Source organism: Aquarana catesbeiana, linkage group LG02 (genome assembly GCF_042186555.1).
Source record: "Aquarana catesbeiana isolate 2022-GZ linkage group LG02, ASM4218655v1, whole genome shotgun sequence".
In the NCBI taxonomy this organism is placed as follows: Eukaryota; Metazoa; Chordata; class Amphibia; order Anura; family Ranidae; genus Aquarana; species Aquarana catesbeiana.
Genome location: NC_133325.1, coordinates 664,891,234 through 664,907,346, shown reverse-complemented (window position 1 = coordinate 664,907,346; position 16,113 = coordinate 664,891,234). Strand labels below are relative to the sequence as shown.

Below are 16,113 nucleotides of genomic sequence, written 5' to 3'. Positions count from 1 at the left end.
AGGTGTTATGGAAGCCCAGGTTTCTTTGATAGTGGCTAACAGCTCATCTGCATTGTTAGGTCTGGTGTCTCATCTTCCTCTTGACAATACCCCACAGAGTTTGCTGGCCAATCAAGCACAGTGATACCATGATCATTAAACCAGGTATTGGTACTTTTGGCAGTGTGGGCAGGTGCTAAGTCCGGTTGGAAAATAAAATTAACATCTCCATAAAGCTGGTCAGCAGAGGGAAGCATGAAGTGCTCTAGAATTTCCTGGTAGAGGGCTGTGCTGACTTTGGACTTGATAAAACACAGTGGACCAGCAGATGACATGGCTCCCCAAATCATCACGGACTGTGGAAACTTCACACTGGACCTCATGCAACTTGGATTCTGTGCCTCTCCACTCTTCCTCTAGACTCCGGGACCTTGACTTCCAAATGAAATGCAAAATTTTCCACATACTATACAGTACATGGGCTTACTTTTCAGTAAGCCAACATTTCTGTATTAAATTTTTTTTTTTTTAATTGGTATTATGTAATATTCTAATTTTCTGAGATACTGAATTTTGGGTTTTCACTAGCTGTAAGCCACAATCATCAAAAGTAAAAGAAAGAAATGTTTGCAATATATTACTCTGTGTGTAACGCAAAAATATATGAGTTTCACTTTTTGAATCGAATTACTGAAATAAATTAATGTTTTGATGACATTCTAATTTTATGAGATGCACCTGTATATCCACTTACCTACCGGGCACTTACACCCCCTTCCTGCACAAGCCAATTTTCAGCTTACAGCACTGTCGCACTTTGAATGACAATTGCGCAGTCGTGCTACACTGTACCCAAACAAATTTTTTTATCATTTTCTTCACACAAATAGAGCTTTCTTTTGGTGGTATTTAATCACTGCTGGGTTTTTTATTTTTCCCAAAAAAAAAAAAAAAAAAAAGACCTAAAATTTTGAAAAAAAAAAAAAAAAAAAAGTTTACTTTTTTTCTGTCAGTAAATTTTGTAACCAAGTAATTTTTCGCCTTCAATGATGTGCGCTGATGAGGCAGCACTGATGGGCATTGATGAGGTGGGGCTTATGGGCACTGATATATGGCATTGATGAGCACTGTTAGGTGGCACTGGTGGGCACCGATAGGTGGCACGGATAGGCGGTACTGATGGGCGGCACTGATGGGCATTGATCGACAGCAGTGATGGACAGCACTGATTGCCAGCACTGACTGGCATCGCTAATGGGCACTGATTGGTGGCACTTGTGGGCACTGATTGCTGCCACTGTACTGCTATACTGTAATCAGGGCACTTATGATCAGTGCCCCGATTACATTCCCACATGTCCCCCTGCGTGGAGATGCCGCTGATCGGCTCTCCTCGCCACACACTTTGTCAGTGTGAGGCAAGGAGCGCGGATTACCGGTACTTCTTTGTTTACATGTGACCGGCTGTGATTGGACACAGCCGATCACGTGGTTAACCGCTTCAGTTCCAGAAGATTTTACCCCCTTCCTGACCAGAGCGTTTTTTGCGATTCGGCACTGCGTTGCTTTAACTGACAATTGCGAGGTCGTGCGACGTGTCTCCCAAACAAAATTGATGTCCTTTTTCCCCCCACAAATAGAGCTTTCTTTTGGTGGTATTTGATCGCCTCTGCGATTTTTATTTTTTGCGCTATAAACAAAATAAGAGCAATAATTTTGAAAAAAAACGCATTATTTTTTACATTTTGCTATAATAAATATCCCCCAAAAATATAAAAAAACCCTTTTTTCCCTCAGTTTAGGCCGATCGTATCCTTCTACATTTTTTTTTTTTAACCAAAAAATCGCAATAAGTGTTTATTGATTGGTTTGCGCAAAACTTATAGCATGTACAAAAGAGGGGATAGTTTTATGGCATTTTTATTAATAATTTTTTTTTTTACTAGTAATGGCGGCGATCAGCGATTTGTATTGTGACTGCGACATTATGGCGGACATGTCAGACATTTTTGACACATTTTTGGGACTATCGTCATTTATACAGCAATCAGTGCTATAAAAATGCACTGATTCCTGTGTAAATGACACTGGCAGTGAAGAGGTTAACAACTAGGGGGCGGGGATTACTAACTGTAGGGGGGATGGGCTAGCAGCGTCACTACACTGATCACTGCTCCCGATGACAGGGAGCAGAGATCAGTGACTCAGTGACAGTGTCCTGAGAGGCCCGGTCGTTCAGGACGCCGGGCTCCAAGTTGGCATCTCCCATTGTTGGTGCTGCCCGCTGCACTTGCTCCTAACTCCCAGCCAGCGACATAGGAGGGGAAGCGTCAGTTGGTGCGTTCGAGGGGCGCAGAAATTAGTAATCCCCCCCCCCCCGGAAAACCCGTGGTTTAATCCACCTGCTCCCCTCCTCCCCCTCCTTTGATGGCCGCTGAGCTGCTCCGTCCTCCTTACGATCCCTGGGCTCAGTGTGCAGTGACAAACGGCTCAGGAGGTGTGGTTGTCCTGGAAGGAGAGGATCCCCACTCTGCTCCACCCCCCCCAGCATGCCTGAGCTTCACACACATCCTGTCTCCCGCCCCTCTCTCCCTGCCTGTGTGCTGCTGCATCTGTGAAGGGGATGTGGGGGCAGGAAGATTAAGGAGTTGACAGCCACATTGAGAAAACTCACTGAATGAGAGCCCCCGGGGACCATTCAAGTAAGTGAGCACTGTGACCAGACTCTCCTTCTCCCCCCTCCTCATTTCCCCACTCTTTCTCTCCCCCCTCGCTCTCTCCCTCCCCCTCCTTCTCTCCCTCCCCCTTATCTCCCCCCCCCCGCTTTCTCTGTTTGTTTGTGTACAGGGAGGGGCCAGATCCTTGTGTGTTTACAGATTTGTGTATGTGTGGGGCTGACAAATATATATATATACAGGTGTGTGTGTGTGGGGGGCTGGCATATATACAGGCAGTGGCGGTGCACCCATTAAGGGCGCGCGGGCGCCGCCCCCTCTCCCCAGCCACCCACCTCTATGTATCATGAATAGATTCATGCATTGCATTGCATGAATCTATTCATGGCCACTGTAGCCACCCCTATTCAGGCGTCCGGCCCCTTTTCTGACGAAAGGCGCCTGAATTACAGCGGCGGGCGTGTATTTTTGAAGCGCCTAATTAGAGCCATAGGCTCTAATAGGCTTCAAAAAAGGTGAGCCAGGTGTGTTAGAACAGCGAATGAATATTCGCTTTTCTAACACTGAACCGCCTCTCCGCCAATCAGGAAGCGCGGGTGTGTTACCCGTCACCTGATTGGCTAAAACAACAGGCGCTGTGATTGGATGCCTATCAGGAGGAGGAGAGGAGATGCATGGAGGACACAGCTCGCCGCCCCACCGAGATAGGGTAAGTACCAGGCAGACAGCGGGCGGGGGGGTCACATTGTTAACTTTTAAATGGGCACAGTGGTGGCGTTTGATGGGCACAGTGGCTGCGTTTGATGGGCACAGTGAGGCTGCAATTGAAGGGCACAGTGAGGCTGCAATTGAAGGGCACAGTGAGGCTGCAATTGAAGGGCACAGTGAGGCTGCAATTGAAGGGCACAGTGAGGCTGCAATTGATTTTTTTTCAGAATTTTGCAGTTGGTTTGCACCCCCCAAAAATTTTGAGCACCAGCTGCCACTGTATACAGGTGTGTGTGTGTCATTTATACAGGTGTGTGGGGGGCTGACATATATACAGGTGTGTGGGGGGACAGACATATATACAGGTATGAGGGGGGCTGACATATATACAGGTGTGTGTGTGTGTGTGTGGGGGGGGGATGCTAGCATATATACAGGTGTGTGTGTGGGGGCTGACATATACACAGGTGTGTGGGGGGCTGACATATATACAGGATTGAGGGGGGCTAAGTGTGTATAGGTGGGGTGGCCGGGGTGCGGACTTGGTAGGATGGCCCATGGGCAAGCCCTGGGGAATGTTGGTGGCCAGGCTCGGGGGGGAGGGGGGGGGGGGGGCAAACATTTCTGATGGCTGCCCTGGCCAGGACTACATCCCCCCCAGACTGTTCCCTACAATGGGTAGACACTTAAGTATCTGGGGGTTCATATATCCACCCAAGCATCAGATTTTATCTCACTAAACCTAGCTCCAGTACTCTTGGACACAAAGACGAAACCTAAATCATGGAGTAATTGCCTCTATCAGTTTGGGGACGAGTAAATCTCCTTAAAATGAAAATAATTCCCAAATTCACATATCTGTTTCGCCACTCCCCTCAGTGGATACCTAAGTCCTTCTTTTAAAAAAAAACTTAACCAACTATTCTCATCCTTTCTATGGGGCCCCTCACCACCCAGATTCCTGTTGACGACCTTGATGTGGCTGACGTCGCAGGGTGGTATGGCATTTCCCGATTGCTACAAATATTTTCTAGCTACCCAACTGGTAACGGTGGCCTGGTGGTTGCACCCTGACAAAACTAATTCATCCACAGTCTTAGAGGCCACGGTAGTGGGCTCGTTAGAAGCCCTACAATTTCTAATATTTAGAGGTCTTCGAGCCCCATATCCCTTGACACCCTCTATGCGTACCACCCTGCGGGCTTGGAGGGCAGGCTTAGCTATAGAAAAGTACAAATCAACTGAGATCTCTCCTAACACCTCGGATCTGGCTGAACCCCACATCTTCCGGACCCTTACGCATAGACCAAATATGGTATAAAAATCCTTTCCCACATAGTGTCACGAATGTCATTATCTCCCCTCTCACATCTTTCCTCTATGTATGACATACCGTACTATTACCAATATCGTTATCTCCAACTGCCATATGCTTTCGCTGCACAATTTCCACACGCCTCACGGTTCAGTCAGGGCTGGAGAAAACACTCAGAACTGAAGTGTGCAGAGAAACCTACCTCACAGCTATATGCACATTTGGTTTATGCTTTCAGCTGCTTAGTTTCTATCCGTGACTGGTTAATTCAATTTAAAATAGTACATAGAGCGGACTTCACCCCACATAGACTTCATAAAATGAACCCTATGTGTCCCTTGGAGAGCTGGAGATGTAGAATCTCACTAGGAGATTTTTCTCATATCTTCTGGCATTGCCCTAAAGTTCAGCAATATTGGAGGGAGGTGCTTGACATGGTAAATAGGGTCGCATCAACTACACTGCCACATGCAATGGAAGTTTGTCTTTTAGGACTAATTGAAACACTTCTACCAACAATAGCAAAACGCACACTGGTCGGGTTGTTGCTCTTCTATGCCCGGAAGAACATCGCCATACAATGGAAGAAACCCACCCCCCCCTTCATTGACACAATGGAAAAGTCTGGTTAATAATAACCTCCCTCTGTATAAAGATACCTACTTTAATAGAGGATGCCCGTTGAAATACGATAGAGTCTGGTGTACATGGTTGGATGAATCAGAAACAGCCTAATTGAGTCTCTAAAATAACCTGATAGGGGTTGACGATAGAAGTCTTGATTTCCTTAGATGTATCTGGGAGAGAGGACATGACCTCTCTGAGGCCACTGAATAGATACAGAGAGAAGCGTACCACGAGAATGGCTTGTCATAGGATAAATAACGCACAATCATAGTGTTACGCCATGTAATATTTATGTCAACATGTATATGCACCATAGTTTTTAAGTTGTAGATGTTTTGTCTGTTTTGAAAATGCAATAAAAATAATTAAAAAAAACAAAACAAAAATAAAACAAGGCATTTCCCAGTTCTGCCTGGTAACATGACAGAGATCTACTGCTCCCAGTGATCGGGAGCAGTGATATCTGTCATGTTTCAGTAAGCCCATCCCCCCTACAGTTAGAACACGCTGAGAGAACGCACTTAACCTCCTGATCGTGCCCTAGTTTTAACCCCTTTCCTGCCAGTGTCATTTTTACATTGATCAGTGCATTTTTATAGCACTGATCAATGTAATAATGTCACTAGTCCCCAAAAAGTGTAATTTGGGGTCAGATTTTTCAACCGCAATGTCGCAGTCCTGCAAAAATCGCAGATTGCCATTACCAGTAAAGACAATAAAAAAAAAATTAAAATCCCTAAATCAATCCCGTAGTTTGTAGGGGCGACAACTTCTGTGCAAACCAATCAATATACACCTATTGCAATTTTTTTTACTAAAAATATGTAGAAGAATATATATTGGCCTAAAGGCCAATAAGGACATCAATTTTGGGTACAGCATTGCATTTGTCAGTTAAAGCGGCGCAGTGATGTATCGTAAAAAATGCACTGGTCATTAACCTCCCTGGCGGTATTGCCGAGTGTGGCTCGGGGTTAAAATTCAGTACCATTAGCGGTAACCCCGAGCCACACTCGGGATCGCATTGCAGGATCCTGGGGCGGCTTTACTTACCTTGTCCCCGGGATCCTGCGATGTCACCCGCAGTGTCCGAGGGCTCCGTCCTCCTCCGAAGCCTCTCCGTGCCAGGCTCCGTTCCCTGCGAGCGGCGCGACGCACGGGGGCGGAGCCTGGCGGCAAATTAAAAAAAAAGTAAAAATCATAACACATACAATACTGTAATCTTACAGATTACAGTACTGTATGAAATGATTTCACATCCCTTTTGTCCCCAGTGCTTTGGCCCATGCCCTGCATGCAGTTTTATATGATATATACTGTTCTTTCTGCCTGGAAACTGGAGATTGTCCATAGCAACCAAAAAGTGTCCCTTTACGTCAAAAGTGGCTTTAGACCAGCTAGAAAACAGCGATAGTAAATTAGAACACTTGCAGAATTGAGCGATAGTGAATTGTGGGGAAATTTATTTTATTACTATTTTTTTTTTTTAATTATTTATTTTTATTTATTATATTATAATTTATGTTTTTGTGTTTCAAACTTTATCATACCCGGGATATCTACTAGACTCTGGTTTGGACAGATTTAAGTGTGTTATTGTTAAGATTTACAGACCTACAATATAAAACGCCAAATTTCCATGCAAAATAATTGTACCGCTTTCAGCACCTAAAATCCGAAATAATCATACCGCCAGGTAGGTTAAGGGGGTAAAACCTTCCAGGGCTGAAGTGGTTAAACGGGCATTTAGCAGTTTTCCTAGAATCACACTTTACTAAATGTAGTTTAACCCAGTTGTTTTATTCTTTAAATACCTGCACTGCAGCTCTACAAATATATAATATGCAAAGAAGGCTTTTAATCTCATTGTAAATGTATCAGATTTTTTAAATTATACATAATTAGATTCCATTACCCGTCACCCAAATGAAATACAGCAACTCATTCATCTGACCAATTAACACTAATGTGTGCTGTAATGTTAATTGAGCTGTCACCTGGATGGTTATCCTGTATGTGCTCTCGAGCCTTTTGAACAGCCTGCTGAAGATTCTGCAACCTGAGGACCAGCTGCTGTCTTCTAACAGTATGTGAACAGGACACATCGAAACAGTGCAGTATATCATCTCCCTTGAAAAAAAATAAATGAAAAAAAAAACCCTTTATATGCAGTGTATATACTGTAAAAGATGAGCTGGAATTCCCTATGTTGTAAAAATACCTCCAACGCAGAAAGACACTTCTCACAGCAGAATTCACATGAAGCTTTAAGTGTAGGTCTCTGCTCCTCTGTGCAGGCCTCGCACTGGCAGACAAAGAAATACTGGTCCCTCAGCAACTTTTGTCTTTCTTCAAAGCCCATTCGTAACTTGTGTGGTCCTATAGAATATACAAAAATTAACAGCAGTAGAAAGGGGCATTATTTACATCTACCTAGAATTACAACAGAAAATGGGATGAAATCACTCCAAAGCGAGGAGAAATTCCCACTTGAACAGGTGTCTCCGTACCTACCAACTTTATGAGATGAGAAAGAGGGACACCTTATAGCACAAAATATGTAGAGAAAGGACATACTCTTGGCAAGGATTAACCCCCACACCTACACCTTCCAGGGGTCCTTTAACTGGATCCTAATGCCAAGAGGTAAAGGAGGAGTTGCTGATGTGACTGCTGTGATTGGCTGTCACAGTGGTCACATGATTAATAGCCCATCCCACTGGTCCCCAATCGTAAACAGTAACTGGGAGCGGTCGATGACAGCTCGGCCACTGTGCTGGAAACACACTCAGCAAACAGCAGAGTTCTGTGGACCCATATATGCGGCAGTTGGCAATTCGGGCCCACCAGCTAAACTGTCGCATATATGCGTTACTCTGGTGTCAACAAGTTAATATGCAAAATACGATTGGTTAAACTCACAAATGCTTTTTACACTCCCTTCCTTTAACCGCTTGCCGACCGGCTCACGCCTATATACACATCGGCAGAAGGGCACGTACAGGCAGATTAATGTACCTGTACGTTGCCCTTTAAGAATCGCTTTGTGGGCGCGCGCCCGCCGTGACCTTAGTGAGTGTGATTGCGGGTCCCGCGGACCCGATGTCGGCGGGGATAACCGCGATCGTCTCACGGAGAGGAAGACCGGGGAAATGCTGATGTAAACAAGCATGTCCCCGTTCTGCCTAGTGACAGGACACTGATCACAACTCCCTGTAATCGGGTGCGGTGATCAGTGTCGTGTCACGCATAGCCCCTCCCCCCCACAGTTAGAACCACTCCCTAGGACACACTTAACCCCTTCACTGCACCCTAGTGGTTAACCCCTTCACTGCCAGTCACATTTACACAGTAATCAATGCATTTTTAATTGCACTGATCGCTGTATAAATGTGAATGGTCCCAAAATCGCGCCAAAAGTGTCCGATCTGTCCGCCGTAATGTCACAGTCATGATAAAAAATCGCTGATCGCCGCCATTACTAGTAAAAAAAAAATATTAATAAAAATGCCATAAAACTATCCCCTATTTTGTAGACGCTATAACTTTTGCGCAAACAAATCAATAAAACGCTTATTGCTATTTTTTTTTTTTTTTACCAAAAATATGTAGAATACGTATCGGGCTAAACTGAGGAAAAAAAATGTTTTTTTATATATTTTTTGGGGATATTTATTATAGCAAAAAGTAAAAAAAAATGCGTTTTTCAAGATTGTCGCTATTTTTTTGTTTATAGCGCAAAAAATAAAAACCGCAGAGATCAAATACCACCAAAAGCTCTATTTGTGGGGAAAAAAGGACGTCAATTTTGTTTGGGAGCCACGTCGCATGACCGCGCAATTGTCAGTTAAAGCGATGCAGTGCCGAATCGCAAAAAGTGCTCTGGTCTTTGGGTAGCCAAATGCTCCTGGGCTTAAGTGGTTAAACTGGCTTTCCAAGAATGGAACATTTTCCCTCTATTCCTGTGTTGTGACAACTGTAGCATGTCTGATATTCCATCTGTGATGAGGCAAGCAGCAATAAAAATCTGTCAAAAGGTTCACACCCTTCCACCCTACTCAAATCTTGTCTTTAGATATACAGTACTTAAAAAAAAAAAAAAAAAAAAAAGAAGTTTTGCACAATTTTTACTTTAATTTTCTATTATTTTCCAGTTTGCCAGTTCCTGAAAAAACAATATAAAAATGAAGATTTTAAAGTGTAAACTAAAGAAAGGTAAAAAAAAAAGAAAAAAAGAAAGAAAAAAAAAAAAGGAAGAAGATAAACCTGATTAATCTTAAAAAAGCACACTATATGCATTGACTGGTTAGTTATACCAGTACCATGCCTTTAAGTTGCTGAACATCATAACGGGACAGAGCATTGATGGTGCCTTACAGGTACCACAATCTTCCATTACAAAATACAAAAAGGATAATCACTAAAAGATTCCTGAATTCCTTTATTCATAACAAACTTAAAATCCTGTACTTAAAACGCTGTATGTAGTACGGACTGGAGTAGGTCAGTGGCCAAGCGTCCATAACAAAATACCCACAGCAATCTGAAAAGCTAAGCTTACAATCACTATAGATGACAACCATCATCATCACTTTAATAGTTTGACTCACCAGTCGCCCATCCAGGTCCCCCACTGCTACTGTTTCTGGTCGTGGGACCGATTATCAAGCACTTTGATGCCCCCCTAAGATCGCCAGTCCCCTACACTCCCTTCCACTGATGTCTAGATTTTTCTCAATCCTGACAGGACCCTGCCATATCCCATCCAATAGGAAGTGTCCACGTTAGGCAGGCACTGATGCAGGCACCCAAAGAAAAAAAAAAAAAAAAAAAACAGAAAGTAAACAGAGAAGACTTGGGGCCAGGGGCTCATGTGACTGCCTCTAAAGGGCTTTTAAATTATGTTGATTGCACTGACCCATAAAATATTTTTTTATAGTTTTTAATACATTTTTCAATATAGGTTACCTTAAAGCATTTTCTACATTAAAGTGGATGTAAACCAGAAATGTTTTATTTTTTTAATGAAGACTTCTACCTGGTACAGTAGAGGATGTCAAATCATCTGTGCCCAGTCTTGCCATGAAGAGTTAAAAAACAACACACAGATCAGTGTGAGCGAGTTTTGCAGAGCTCCTACTGCTGAAGGGGGTGACATTTGCAAGGTAAGGATACACGTAGGAGGCTTGAATGTGTATATACATACACACACACACATATTAATACTGTGCCTTTAGTTTATACTGGGTAAGTGGTGGGTTTACATCCCCTTTAAGGTAAAAGAAAAAAAAAAAAAAAAAAAAACTTTAAAAATAGTGGCTTCCCCCAGCCCACCAAAATACTCACCTGAACCCGATCGAGGTCCAGTGCTGTGCACGTCTGTAGGAGCTCTTCTCCCCTCCCTTGGCTCTCACAGGCTTGGCTGTCAATCAAAACCTAAAAGCAGAGAGGAGGGGAGCTGGGCTGTGTGTCTGAATAAAAGGGGGGGGCCAGGAGTGCCAGCGGGGAAACTGGAGGAGGATCCGGGCTGCTCTGTGCAAAACCACTGCACAGAGCAGGTAAGTATGACAAGTTTGTTGTTTAATAAAAAAAAAAAAAAATCAAGCCTTACAATGACTTTATGTACAAGATTTGTTACAAATTAAGGTCTTCAGGAATCTTTAAAAATTATCCTTGTTGCAATGTTTTTTTCTTTATAGAAAATTGTGCTACTCTTTTAAAGTGGAAAAAAAATTCCACCACTTTAAAAAATTCTTCTTCATCTTCCCCTTATTGAAAATGAAAGACTGGGCCAAACTTAGGGTGACGAAAATTCTCTGCACGTCTTACAGCCCAAAAATCCTTCTGAATACATTTTCCTTATTACTGCTGTAGAATGGAAAATACATTAGTGGTACAACTGCATGGAGCTGCATTATAAGTAGGTAAAAATTGTTGAAACCATTCCCCCCCCCCCCACAAAAAATAAAATATCCATATCAATTTCCTTTTTATAAAGCTGGTTTCTTCTTCAGATTCACAGGAAGCATTTTATTGCATTAACAGATCTAGTGAGCTCATATTTTGGGTTATTATTGCAGTGTTTACCTTAAAGCGACTCTGTCCTTATAGCAAAAGAAAAGCGAATAGTTACATGTCCCCCACCCACACTGCAGATCTTCACTCTATTGCTGTAAGAATAATTAGAACTGGACACATTGCGTGTTGTGAGGGAGTTCACTGGCCCTATGTTTTTCCCTGTGATTTGTAGTGATGTTGAAAATGTGGTTCCATAGCTAAAATATTTTTTTTTACCTTAAAAAGTCCAGCCTAAGGGTCACAGGAGTGCAATTAGTTTTGCACTCCTAAGACCCGTTTTCAGCAGAGATCGGTCTGAAATTCCACTCTCTGCTGATGTCACTGGAATCAGTCCAGACACCGCGCCATCATGACAATAAAGTCTGGATCTGCCATGTGCCTGGCCTGAAAGCCATCTCAGTGAGCCGCTGAGATGGCCGCTCCCCATCCCTCCACAGCTCAGCGCTGCAGAGCGCGGAGGAGCAGAGCAGGAGAGACGCTGATTGACAGGCAGCAGCTCTCCGCTCAGGGAGCCGAGAGAACCCAGCCATCGGCGGTGTTCGGTGGCTCGGTTCTCAGTACAGAGATGCTGGGGAACAGATGCACCATCCACCTAGGTAATTATGATTATGGGAAAAACCGGATTCCCATACTTCTCTTTTAAAGTGTTACTAAACCTACAACAGTCAAATCTGTATATGCAGTAGAGCATGCTGGTTATACTCACTGTAAAACTGAAAGGGTTAATCCTCCGCATTGTGTAAAAAGGCTGTTTTATCCTGTCTTTTCCGATCCTCCCCTTCTTCCACTGCCCCCAATCCATCTCCAGATAAGACAGGTTCTTTAGAGTCACTCTGCACATGCTCAGTTTGGTGTGTATTGCTAGAGAGGTTTTTTTTCTTGGGAGGGTGCATGTGATCAGCACAGGGCCAATGGTCAGGGATCATGCAGCCTTATAGGACAGAGTAGAATGAAAACTCCTCCAAGCCACAAGACTGCTATATACTGCTGATGAGAAAAGGTATTAAGCAGATTATATTTACTAAAATAACTGCATTTCCATGTTCTGTGTACCGTGGGAGACCAGATATAGTGAATGCAGGGGTCCTGGGTTTAGTAACACTTTATTGCATTTCCAGCATTAAGATCCAAAATGTTTTGCCACTTGATTCACTTTGCAAAGAATACCCAACTGCATACAAGGAAAATAAAAACTGAATTATTACTTGCACATGGTTGGATGATGGAAGTCAGCAGAACTTCTCATTTAATAAGCTCTGGAACAACTGCACTTGCAGAGTACAACTGCAAAGTGCACAGTCTATTTGCCTTCAGTACATCCACCAGGCTGTCTAATAAACAATCAAGTAATCATTTGTGAATACAAATGATTTACATTCAGTTATTTCCATATATTTTGACACAGGCACATTTTTTTTTTCTCGGGTATTTATTAAAACATATACAAGCTATAGTTATATAATGGATATGGGCTGAAAGTGCACACTCTCAGATTTAATTGGAGGGCCACCCCCCCCCCCCCCCATTTTTTTTTCAAGGGACCAAATTGGACAATTGAATCAAGGCCAGGTGTGGGCTACTCCTTCGTTATTTCTTCATCAATTAAGCAGGTAAAAAGTCTGGAGTTGATTCTAAGTGTGGTATTTGCATTTGGAATCTATTGCTATGAACCTACATCATGCGTTCAAAAGGAGCTGTCCATGCAAGTGCAACAGGCCATTGTAAGGCTTCAAAAACAAAACAAAGCAATCAGAGAGATATCAGCAACAGGGGTGGCCAAATCAATAGTCTGGTACATTCTGAGGTAAGAAGAATGCACTGGTGAGCTCAGCAACATAAAAAGGCCTGGACGTCCACGGAGAACAACAGTGGTGGATGATTGCAGGATCCTCTCTATGGTAAAGAAAAACCCATTCACAACATCCAGACAAGTGAAGGACACTCTTCTGGAGGTGGGCGTATCATTGTCATAGTCTACAATCAAGAGAAGACTTCATGAGAGCAAATACAGAGGGTTCACCACAAGGTGCAAGCTATTCATAAGCCTGAAGAATAGAAAAGCCAGATTAGACTTTGCTCAAAACATCTAAAAAAGTCAAACCAGTTCTGGAAAAGCATTCTTTGGACGGATGAAACTAAGATTAATCTGTACCAGAATGAGGGGAAGAAAAAAGTGTGGAGAAGGCTTGGAACAGCTCATGATCCAAAGCACACAACGCCATCTGTAAAACATGGTGGAGGCAGTGAGATGGCATGGGTATGTAAGGATTCCAGTGGCATTGGGTCTTTGGTGTTTATTGATGATGTGACAGAAGACAGAAGCAGCCAGACAAATTCTGCAGTGTTTAGAGATATACTGTCAGCCCAGATTCAGCCAAATTCAGAAAAGTTGATTGGACGGCGCTTCACAGTATAGATGGACAATGATCCAAAACACACTGCAAAAGCAACCCAGGAGCTTTTGAAGGAAAAGAAGTGGAATATTCTGCAATGGCCGAGTCAATCACCTGATCTCAACTAAATTGAGCATGCATTTCACTTGCTGAAGGCAAAACTAAAGGCAGAAAGACACACAAAGAACAACTGATGACAGCTGCAGTTAGAGCCTGGCAAAGCATCAGAAAGGAGGAGATCCAGTCTCTGGTAATGTCCATGAGTTCCAGACTTCAGGCAGTCATTGCCACTAAAGGATTCTCAACAAAATATGAACTGCTTCAGCCCCAAAATATTTGGCTAATGAATGACCAGGCCATTTTTTGAGATTCGGCACTGTGTCGCTTTCACTGACAAGTGCGCTGCACACAAACAAAATTCACATTCTTTTTTTCCCACAAATAGAGCTCTCTTTTGGTGGTATTTGATCATCTCTGCAGTTTTTATTTTTTTGTGCTATAAACAAAAAAAGTGCCAATTTTGAAAAAAAAAAAAAAACACAATATTTTGTACTTTTTGCTATAATAAATACCCCCCCCCCCTTTTTTTTTTTAAGCAGAGATGTATTCTTCTATATATTTTTGGTAATAAAAGAGATCACAATAGGCGTATATTGATTGATTTGCGCAAAAGTTATAGCGTGTACAAAATAAGGGATAGATTTATAGCATTTTTATTATTATATATTTTTTTTTTACTATTAATGGCGGCAATCTGCGATTTTTATTGGGACACATCAGACACCATTGGCATTTATACAGCAATCAGTGCTATAAAAATGCACCGATTACTGTAAAAATGTCAATGACAGGGAAAGGGTTAACTGTGTTCCCTCTCTGTGTTCTAACTGAAGGGGGGATGGTACTGTCTAGGGGAGATGACAGATCACTGTTCATACTATGTATGAACACACGATCAGTCTTATCTCCCCTCAGAGAACCGAAATGTGTGTTTACACACATAGATCCCCGTTCTTGGTGTGTCACAAGCGATCACGGGAGCCTGCCGGTCATCACGCACGCCGGGCACTCGCATCAGCTACGGCGGACGAGCAGCGGGCCCCCCTCCGGTGGCGCTCGCCCCTAGTGGCCACAGGGTGAAGCGACGTTACATAATGTCGTTTCGCCCAGCCTTGCCATTCTGCCGCAGTAAAACGGTCGTCTGGTCGGCAAGTGGTTAAAAAACATTTTATTTATGGTTAGATTTATTTTTCCTATTACATTTGAGCCCCTGAAAATGGGGGGCTGTATAAAAATACTCTGGGAGCCCTGGTAACAGCAGAAGGAGGAGGAGGTGAAGAAGAGGAAGATAGGGGAGCCGGGCTTTTACCTGACAGGAGGGGGCGGCCGAGCAGAGGAGTGTGGCGTATCCTTTCTTTTATAAAGTACCCTCTTGAAAGAGTTTTTTTGAGGAACCATCCTACACATCCCCAGATCAATAGACCACTTGCTTTTTGACCCCAGACTGCGAAGCTGAAGGTCCATTGGTGAGTGGGGTCACCGAAGGGGGGAGTCACCTCACACTTTGCAAAGTTTGGAGCACCATTGCACTTTTTTTCATATAAGCACTTTATAGATTTGTGCATATTATATTGTATATACATAGTTAGTCAGGTTGAAAAAAGACACAAGTCCACCAGTCGAACCATAAAAAATAAATAAAATATAAAACATCATACAATCCCATATAACCAATCCTATGCCCACAGTTGATCCAGAGAAAAGCGAGAAAAGCCCCCAGAAAAGCAGGATCCAATTTGCAACAGTAGGGGAAAAAATTCCTTCCTGATCCCAGAGAGGCAATCAGATTTTCCTTGGATCAACTTTATCTACTAAGTTTATATAATTTTGTTGCATTTTGATTTTGTATGGCACTAATCACCATGATGTGTATTGAATAATATATGCTGCCAGCGCTGTTTCATATATTCTATCACTTTTAAGGTTACAGCACCTTTGCACAGCGGCTGCAGTTCTATGTATATTTTTTATATATTTTGATTTAGTACTTTAGCAAGAGTTTTATTGTATAAAAATAGTTGCAGTTCCTAAAATTTGTACTTGTCATGCTCAACCCCTTGAATTAAAGCTGAAAGCCTGCACTTCAAATTCATTTGGATTATTTCATTTTAATTTTATTCTGGTGGCATACAGAGTCAAAAGTATGAAAATTTTGCCTGTGTCCAAATATATACGGACCTAACTCTATGTAAAAAGACAAGGTACACAGTTTTCGGCAGCCATGATTAACTGTGTGCAACAACAGGACTGCACAGCTTAAAATGGTTATAAAGGCTTT

General features: G+C 42.8%; 1 protein-coding gene across 2 annotated transcripts in view; it reads right to left on the bottom strand.

Moving 5' to 3' along the window:
• The window catches only part of SMYD4 (SET and MYND domain containing 4), a 117,842-nt gene that overhangs the window by 39,653 nt on the left and 62,076 nt on the right, over window positions 1-16,113 (bottom strand). For both annotated transcript variants that reach the window (XM_073616619.1, XM_073616618.1), the window contains exons 7-8: window positions 7,526-7,683; window positions 7,302-7,434 (exon numbers count right to left, since the gene is read on the bottom strand). In XM_073616619.1, coding sequence (XP_073472720.1) covers window positions 7,302-7,434; window positions 7,526-7,683 — 291 coding nt within the window. The remainder of the gene's footprint in view (window positions 1-7,301; window positions 7,435-7,525; window positions 7,684-16,113) is intronic.